The sequence below is a fragment of the Chlamydomonas reinhardtii genome, chromosome 17 (genome assembly GCF_000002595.2).
Source record: "Chlamydomonas reinhardtii strain CC-503 cw92 mt+ chromosome 17, whole genome shotgun sequence".
Classification (NCBI taxonomy): domain Eukaryota; kingdom Viridiplantae; phylum Chlorophyta; class Chlorophyceae; order Chlamydomonadales; family Chlamydomonadaceae; genus Chlamydomonas; species Chlamydomonas reinhardtii.
Window position 1 is genome coordinate 5379931 of NC_057020.1, and position 8842 is coordinate 5388772.

At 67.2% G+C, this 8842-nt stretch overlaps 2 protein-coding genes across 2 annotated transcripts; both read right to left on the reverse strand.

The window, feature by feature from the left end:
• Positions 1-4: 4 nt before the first annotated feature.
• Positions 5-7018, reverse strand: CHLRE_17g736584v5 (uncharacterized protein). Its single transcript, XM_043072557.1, has 8 exons — positions 6917-7018; positions 6471-6606; positions 6020-6168; positions 5652-5748; positions 5254-5378; positions 4934-5033; positions 4263-4700; positions 5-4121 (listed from the first exon to the last, which is right to left on the reverse strand). The coding sequence occupies exons 1-8, from the start codon at positions 6928-6930 to the stop codon at positions 1092-1094; spliced, it is 4089 nt and encodes a 1362-aa protein (XP_042915016.1). The 5' UTR covers positions 6931-7018; the 3' UTR covers positions 5-1091.
• A 137-nt stretch (positions 7019-7155) lies between these two features.
• On the reverse strand, positions 7156-8818 carry CHLRE_17g736618v5 (uncharacterized protein). Its single transcript, XM_043072558.1, has one exon. It carries the CDS (start codon positions 8187-8189, stop codon positions 7749-7751), a length of 441 nt encoding a protein of 146 aa, XP_042915017.1. The 5' UTR covers positions 8190-8818; the 3' UTR covers positions 7156-7748.
• Between the last annotated feature and the right edge of the window lie 24 nt (positions 8819-8842).

An 8842-nucleotide genomic window follows, 5' to 3' on the forward strand; every position in this document is an offset into this window, starting at 1 on the left:
CTTGCAATTCAAAACGTTACAACATGCCGTTTTGCTTGTATTGTATCGTCACAAGGGGCCGAAGTCGACTGGCGGGGAAGCCAACGTCGCAGTCAACCGTGGTCTGAGTCATACCCCTCCGCACCAGCATTCAGTTTCCAATACATGCGCCGCATTTTGCCACAACGGTGGACAACTCGTCAATTGATCAGCACACACATGGCTACGCCATAGCACGGTCGCAGTAGCAGCATGCATCAACGCGTGATCATCACGCCGCGTTGCGTTCCCCTAGTTCTCCGCACAGCCGTCATCGATCAATCCTCCTCCTAGTCCTCCTGTAGCGCGGCCGCCACAGCAGTCGGCATCTGCTGCGGCCCAGTCGACCGGCGCCGCAGCCGACTACTCAGCACCGCCGCAGCCCGCGCCGCCACCCCACGCGCGCCTCCCCCAGCGCTGTCAGCCGTGGCACCAGGTCCAGCCGGCGGCGGAGCCGCGCCACCCCCCGCCACCACAGCAAGCCCTGCCGCGTCAATGCGGTACTAAACGCACCGGCCCATCCTGCTCCTTCCGCTGCATGTTCCTGACGCTCTGCGCCGCCTGCCGCCAGCGCCGCCAACACCTCCTGCTGCGAGCCAATCAGGCCTGCTGCGGCCTACGCGTCGCCGCCGGCGCCGCCACCGCCCCTCCGAAGGCCGTCAGGACCGCCGCCCGCGTGCAGGCTCCGGCTACCCACGCGGCCGTTCCGTGCAGCCCCGAGGCGCAACTGCTGCTGCTGCTGCTGTGCCGGGTAGCTGAAGCTGCCGCCGGGCAGCGCCACCTCCACCTCCAGACACAGCGGCGCCTCCTCATCACTGTCCTCGCGTGGCTATCGGCGGTGCTGGTCGCGCGCCGCTGCCAGTCCCAGGCCAGGCCGCTCCGCTACAGCAGCTGCTCCCAGCTGCCGCCAAGCATCCGAGAACGCAACCGCCGCACGCCGCACGCTGCTCCCAGTGTTGCCGCCGCCTGTTGCGCGCCTGCTCCCGCCGTCCGCGCCGACTCCCGCAGCTGCATCAGCTGCGGCGACGACAGCTGAGGCGGCAGCTGCGGCAGTGGCTGTGAGCCTGTGGCACCTACTCCTGCTGTGGCCGCTGCTGTGGCTGCTGCGGCTGCACGACCGGCGAATGAACCACGAATAAAGGCACCTCCTCTGCCCACACCTCCCCTGGCCTCAAGAACAGGCTACGTAACACTCCGTCCGCTGGGCCCCACCTCTCACTACCGGCCTCAGCACCAGGCCCCAGCGGCGCGACCGCGGACGTGCTGTGCCGGCGCGCCGCCGCTGCACCCGCCCTCGTCACGCTGCGTCCCAGCATTCGGCCGCCTGCCTCTCCAGGTCCATGTCCTGCTGCTACAGCCGGCGCAGCGCTGCTGCGGCCACCACTACCACCGCGGCTGCCGCCGCTGCCAAGGGATCCTGCGCCACCCATGGCTTGGGCCATTGCTGGCGGCGAGGCCGCGCCTGTGCTGCTGCTGCCGGCGCGCAGGCGGTCGGCGAGCTGGCCGCTGCTGCGCACCGTGGCGATGGTGGCGGAGGGCCGCAGCAGCAGCGGCCGCGGCGAGGCAGGCACGACGGGAGCTAGCGAACCGTCCCCCGCCGCCGGCGCCGGTGCCGGCGCCGCCGCTGCCACCCCCACAGCATCCAGGGCGTTGCTGCTACTGCCACCATAGGCACGCAGGTGCGGTCGCTGTGACCACATGGGAGATGAGGGCACGGATAAAGACACCCGGCCGCCGCCACCGCTGCCGGCTGCAGCCACGGCTGCGGCTGCGGCGCCGCGCGCCCTTGAGGCAGCCCAGGATGCGGCTGTAGCATCCGGCGTGTCGCTGTCACCGTCATTGCTACTGCCACCATCCGCACCCGCGACGCCCTCTTTGAAATCACTGCTGCCGCGGCCGGCCCAGCCGCCAGCCGCAACAAAGCTGTTCATGCGCCGCTGGTGCTCGGCTGCAGCTGGGCTGGCCCCTGCTGCCGCCGCCGTCGCCGGCGGCATCCACGCACACGCAGCCGCCGGCTCCGCTACGCCGCCGGCGCCGCCCTGCTGCTCATCGCCGCCAATTGAGTACAGCGCAGACGACCACCACCGGGCGTGGGGCGCAGCTGCGCCGGCGCCACCGCTACCTGTCGTCGAACCCCGGACCATCGCGCTACTGCCGCCCGCTGCGGTTGCGCGGCATGCTGGAATAGCAGAGGGGGGCCAGTCCAGGGAGGCCCGCTGGAAGCGCGGGTGCGGCTGGCCGCGGCGGCCTGGCGTATGTGGTGAGACGAGAAAGGCTTCTTCACCTTCGGAGGTGGAAAAAAAGCTAGGGACGGTGAACGACACTGCGGCGGCTGGCGGCTCGACGCCGCCAGAGTGCAGTGGGCTGCAGCCGCTGCTGCCTCGCCGGGAGTAGAAGGCGGCAGAGGCGTCGCGTGCGGCCCGCCAGGCGCTCTGGAGTGCGCGCGCTGAGGCGGCGGAGGGAGGGCCCCCAGTGTCCATGGAGGCCGGCCGACGCCAGCCCTGTGGCTGCTGGCGTTCCCGCTCCTGTTCCGAAGGGCTGCCCTCCCGGCTACTGCCTTCACTGCTACTGCCGCTGCCACTACTGGCGCCGATGGTGGCGCCGGCCGAAACCAGGGCAGACGCTCGGGTCCCCTGTCGTGCGACCCGCGCACGCCAGCGCATCCCCAGGCCTATTGCCGGGGTGAGGTGGGCCAGCTCCGGCTGCTGCGGTGGTTGCAGCTGTGCAGGCCGCTCCTGGTCCTGAGGCTGAGGCTGCTGCAGGCCTGGAGGAGGCGGCAGTAGCATCGACAGCTGCTCGGACGCGTGCCCACCACTACTGCTGGGCCGGGCCTCGGGTCTCATGGCCTGCTGGGCCGCACTGGGTGCACGTCCCGCTGCCCCGGCGGACCCCGCTGCATCGGGGAGCTCGGCGCCTGCACCAGTGGCGGCGCCAGCATCGCCGCAGCTGTCGCTGCCGCTTCCCCCGTGCGCTGCCTGCTGCGGCTGTAGCTGCAGGTGCTGGCCGGTAGCGCCCAGAGGCGGCCAGAGCGTCTCATTGCTACTGCGGTCACGGCTCCCGCTCCTGCTACCGCCACTCACGCTACCAGTGCGTTGAGTCATACAGCTGTCATCGCCGACGGCTGCTGACGCTATTCTGCCTTCCCCGGATCCGGGTTCAGACGTTAATCCGCGCACGCGCCGTCTCAAATCGCCGCCGTCCGGCCCACTGCTACAGCCGGAGGTTCTCCCACGCGCCGGCGCTGAGCGAGCGCTGCTGTTGGATGTACCATTGACGCCGCTGTTTAACCCCACGTGATCCAAGCCCGTAAGCAGGTCGCCTGGCACCATTCCCGCCCCGCCCCAAAGCTGGCCCCCGGCGGGAGCGGTCGCAACAGCAGCAGCTGCCACTGCCTGCCTGCTGGCGCCGCGTTCCTCGCCAGCCGCGTCACCATCCGTGCTAGCGCTAGCAACTGCCGGCGCTGACGTCTGCTGCTGCCAGACGGCCAACCCGCCCAGCGGAACACTGGAGGCGGCTGGCCACCTCACCTGGCCGCTGGCGTCCCTGCTACGGCCGCTACTGCCGTGCCCGCTGCGGTCGCTGCTACTGCCGCTGTTGCGCGCGCCGCAGCTGTGGTGGGTAGCAGAGCTGAGGGCGCCAGGCTCCTGCTGCTGAGCTAACCCTGCTATCGCGCCAGGCGGCCCCGTCTCCGCCGCCACCGCCGCAGCGGCTGCAGCAGGGGGCGGTCGGTCCATGACCACAGCCTCAGTGCACAAGGCACGGCTGTTGCGGGCGCGTCCGCTGTCGCTGCCGCCACACCCGCTACCCTCGGCACTCACCTCCTGGGTGGAAGCCGCGTCCGTCGCTGCACCCACGCCTGAATCCTCCAGCTCCCTGTGCTGCTGCTGCTGCTGCTGCTGCTGCTCTACCTCTTCACGCCTGCGCTTTCGCCGCTGAGCCCCTGCTGTGACTAAGAACACACACCCGGTCGTTGCGGCTGCCACTGCAGCCGCGGCGCCGCCCGCGGCCGCCAGAGCCGTTTGCAACCGGGCGCTGCGTGTTGCGCCTGCGCCGCTACCGGCGGTGCCTGTGCCCCAGCACCCACCGCTTGAGCCCGCCGCCACCTGCAACATGAGATGAACGTGTACGCCGGGTGAAGTACTGCAGCTCTGTATGCGCATGCGTGCAGGTTGTAACCGGTGCGCGCATGGGCGTTCGTGGATACCTAAGTGTTCACGTGCATACGGCATGCATGGTGCACTCACGGGTGTTGCAGTCTGCTTCCAGCATGTCGCGTCAGAGGCCGTGGCGGTGGCTGCAGACATGGAGGCAGCTCCACCGCCGTTCACTTCAGTGCTGATGCAGGCTCTGTTAATGTTGCTGCCCCCGCCAAAGATTGCAGCAGTCGTGGGCTGCAGACCGGCTGCGCCACACACCGCGCTGGGAGGTTCAGGGCTCGGTGGCGGCCGGGCTGGCGGGGTTGGCGAAGGCAATTCCGGGCTGTATGGCGCCGGTGAAGGCGGCGCGAGCGAGGGCGGCGCCGGGGAGGGGGGCCTGGGGCTCGGCGGTGCAGGCGAGGGCAGTAGCGACGGCGGGGCCGGGCTGGGAGGCGCCGGGCTGGGTGGGACAGGGCTGGGAGGAAGCGGCGCCGGCGGCAGGGGTGAGAGAGGTGGGTACCCCAGCAGGCGCACCGAGTCATATACCTGTTGTAGTCATGCGCAATACGGTAAGGGTGATCAGGCGCATCTTGCACGTGGACTCTTCATGAACCGCAGCTACACCGCCGCGGCCCCCGCACGCACGCCAGCCATATGTGCTACAGCTTTTGCAATTACGCCTTTTCCCACCTTTCAAAGCCCAACAAACTGCAAGTCACGCGTCACGCGCGCATGTAAGCCATACCCTGTCACAAACCCCAGATGCGACCCCTGCTTACCTTGTAGGCGTTGGGTCCCACGGGCGGGTTGATGATGTCAAAGGTGAGCCCCGCCACCACTGGCTGAGAGCCGTCGGAGCCCACCACACAGCAATCATACCTGCGAATGCATGATGCACGAGTGGGAGCATGCATCGACTAGCCTGTGCACCTTTGCGGAGAGTGGCACGGGGGCAAGCCGCACCCCAGGCTGCATGCACAACCTGCGCGTGTTGTCCGCAACCCCCAAATCCCTCCCGGTCGCGCATACACGCGGCGCAGCAACCCAGCAGCAGGCCAAGCACACACCACGCCAGCCATGTGCGCATGCATCAGCGCACCAGTAGGTGTGGGCGCCGGTGCAGCTGCCGCTGCCGCTGCTGCCGCAGGCGTCCGCGGGGCAGCCACTACCCACACGGGTGCCGTTGGCCAGCCGCAGCGTCAGGTTACCCCTGATGGTGCCTTGCTGTGGACAGCAGAGGCGCGCATGTAGTACGGCGGTACGGCAGGATTGAGGGTCGGGCGAGTGCGAGCAAGGGTATGTGCGTGGCACAGCTCCGCCCGCCTGCTATTGGCCTTACTTCTTGTGCCGCCCTCTTGCATGCCCGTCACCCCAACCTCCCACCACACGCTGAGCCCAGCTTAACCCGCCTGCAAACCACCTAGACCACGCACCATCCACCTGAGAAATAGCCAACCATCCTCAAGTATGCAAGGGGGAATCTCTTGCCGTACGCACCGCGCAGGTCATGACCAGTATGCACACATGGGAGGCGGCCAGCGGGGTCGAGAAGGTGACGCCCACCGAGCCCGTGGCCGCCTGGCTGACGGTGTGGCTGCAGGGCGGGGCAGCCGGAGTAGCAGAAGGGAAGAGAAACAGGTTGCATGGGTTGGCACAGCAGGAGCGAGCGCGACAACAAATAGATATAAGTGCCGATAGGTGCTGCTGCTAAAAGCCGCAGGAACCAGGGTTCCTTGCGCCGTCGCTGCCGGTTATGCCCAGCTCACGACCATCGTACCCATGTACCGCCGTACCATACTACCTCACAACCATAACGCCCCGCAATTAGCTGTCCCGCCCGGAAACAACGTTGCGGTGCTACTCACAGCGTGACCGCCTTTGTTGTTGCGTTGCCGCCGTCGCTGACGCAGGGCAGCCCGGCACTGTAGTTGGGTGGTCCCGCCAGCCCGCCGCCGCCGCTTGAGCTGTTGGTGTCCTTAAGGTTGGCGCCGCCGCTGATCACCGCCGCACCGGTCTGCGGGTGCGGATGCGTGAGCGCGTGCGTGTGCGGCGGGAGCAGTCAGCCATTCGAAGGCTGGTACTAGATATGCATGCCTCTATCTGGCTGGGACACTCTGAAAGGCAGGCAGGGGCGAGCAGGGCAAGCACGGGCGAGCGAGCAGGGGCGAGCAGCAGGGGCTCGGCAGCAGCTGACTTCCACGAAAACCCTGGGCACCAGCCCCTGTTATCACATGACACCCAGGTAAAGGTACGGTGGCCAGCAATAACAATCATTACGCTGATCAGTCGCAAGGCCGTGCTTGGTGGTGGACTCACCGGGTATGCCACCTGCTGCTGCGAGCAGTCGTACATCGGCGTGCCGGTGCCCACCCACACGCCGCCGCTGCAGCAGCGCTGCGCCGCGGCCAGCAGCACGTGGCAAGGCCGCCCGCCACTCCAGGTCCGATAGCCGCTGCCGGACAGGAGGAGCACCAGCAGCTGCAGCAGCAGCGCGGGGGCCCGCGCCGCGGGTTGCTGTGGGGGCCGCGGTGGGCCGCCTCCGAGAGCGTATGACGTTGGGGGCCGCCGCTCTGGCCTGCGCCTGCAGGACTTCCCGTCTTGGCCGTGCTGCCGATGATGCTGCGCCGCATTCCGCATCTTGCCGACACACGAGCTCGCAGCGATTGAGATAGAGCGGCTAAAGTGCGCCGCGGCGGCCTCGCCTGAGTTTACACGCCGCTGTCCTTATTACCGCGGCAATCATGCAGCCATATCATTAGCACCTGTCTCCATCCATTCCGATAGCAATGAGCTCTCCACCAGGCACGCTAGCTCCCAAACGCGCCGACCGCGAAACTATCCGCAGAAGGCCCTCAAATTAGCAGTGGAACAATTGCATTCGATATTTGTAGCGATCATAGAACGCAGGGCTCGCGTGCGCACCAGCTGCCAATCTATCCGGGGGGAGCCTCGTCACCTGATTGCTTGATCTCCGGTTTGACCTTGCCTTTTGGGAAGTCAACGCGCAGGTCGTTTACAGTGATACTTTGGTTCATTTCGCGCTTTCGGCTTAGAGCTGAAGCGAGCCGCGAAGGCCATATGACTCATTCCAACAAAACCGGCGCCCTTTCCCTAGCCCGGTTTTACGGTGCGCAAAAAAGCGCACGCTGGTCCCCGCCGCCGCCCCCTTCCATCACTGCCTCCGTATCTGGCCGCCTACCTTACGCGATGCTTTCGCATACACATGTACAAGTGGCCACCGCTGACGCTCCTGCACTTTGCCAAACCCCTCGACGGCGGGGGCCGCTCCTGTGCATGCAAGTCGTCTGCTCCCCAGACATCGATCTTGAATGCTGCACCCAGCGCTGCTGCAACAGGGTTGGGCGGCTGCAGCCGGGGGCTCGCCATGGTAAGCTCACGACCACTCGGCAGAGGCACATCCACATCGTCATCCCCCGGCTCCTCCTCCCTGCGTCAGGCAGAGCTGCACTCTTGCCGTTGCGGCGGCGCCAAGGCGGCCACGGGTGCCTTGCTGGGGTCCCTGACCGGCAGGAACGAAGCCGTGGCGGTGGAACCCTCCGTGCACTGGATGCGGTGCCGGTGGCGGAAGCGGCATCAGAGCCGGCAGCCGCTGCCGCTGCTGTTGTTGCTGTTGCCCGCGCTGCTGCCGCTTGTGGCCGCCCCTGACACGTTTGTCGTGCGCGCGTCGCCGCTGTGGCTGGCATTGCTACTGCCGCCGTCGCTGTTCCGGCCTGCAGCACGGACTAGCTGTGGCAGAACGGGATACCCAGTGCGCTGCTGCTTGCGCGGCTGCTGCGGCTCCGTCTGCAGCAGTCGGCCGAGGCTTAGCTGCGGCGCAGGCGCCTCCTGGCCCACCTCCTCCAGCTGCACCTCCTTCGCTTCCATGTCGCTGGTACCGGCAGCTAGCTGCGGGCATGCGCCTGCGCGCTTGCGACACAGCGACCTGCGCCGAATTACGGACGGCAGGCCGGGGCACGGATCCTGCAGCCGCACCCGCCGAGAGCAGACAACACCGTTTCCCGGCCTCAGCTCCATAACCCGCGTGCTGCCCGGCGGAATGCGTGTGCTCCGCAGTGGTGCCCGCAAACCCCACTCCCACGGCTGCGGGCGGTGTGGGCTCCTGCCACAAAGGCAGCGGAGCCCTTGGAAGTGGTTCGCAGACGGTGCGGCCGCCGGCGCAGGGGAGAGCCGTAGGCGGGAGGCTGCGGCGAGGAGAGCTGCGCCCCGGGCGCGCACGCTGGTGTGCTGGGGAGGGCTGACGTAACGAAGGTGGCGGAGAAAAGAACGGCACTGCCCGCAAGGCAGGGGCCGCCCGCTGTGTACTGCGGCGCGCCCAAAATGCTGCCTTCGAGGGATGTCGAGCCGCGTAGAGCGAGGTCGGGGTGCCGCCGCCAACCCAGACTCCTCCGCTGCAGTACTGTGCACCAGTAGGCACCAGCAGCAGCACGAGCGCCACGGCAGCCCCGCGACGGCAACTCGGCAAAGTCCTGCGCGACGCGGCAGGATCCATTTCTTACTATCACATTGAATTGCTTGAGTATCAGAACCTATCTCTTGAGCGCTTGGTGAGTTTTGGCCCGTTACTCAGGCCAGGACCCGCGGGGCCTGCTTTACACATATGCAGCAGCTCTGGAAAACGACATAAACAAAGCAATACAGTATCTAAGATCTTACCAGCCAGTAGGAGC

What these genes read in the sequence shown, in the direction of transcription:
- CHLRE_17g736584v5 (XM_043072557.1), bottom strand. An exon ending in ACAACAAAGGCGGTCACGCT is followed by an intron (nt 5,749 to 6,019) that starts GTGAGTAGCACC and finishes CCCGCCCTGCAG; the next exon opens with CCACACCGTCAGCCAGGCGG. An exon ending in GGAAGCAGACTGCAACACCC is followed by an intron (nt 4,122 to 4,262) that starts GTGAGTGCACCA and finishes CTCATGTTGCAG; the next exon opens with GTGGCGGCGGGCTCAAGCGG.
- CHLRE_17g736618v5 (XM_043072558.1), bottom strand. Translation starts at nt 8,189, where the DNA reads ATGGAGCTGAGGCCGGGAAACGGTGTTGTCTGCTCTCGGCGGGTGCGG.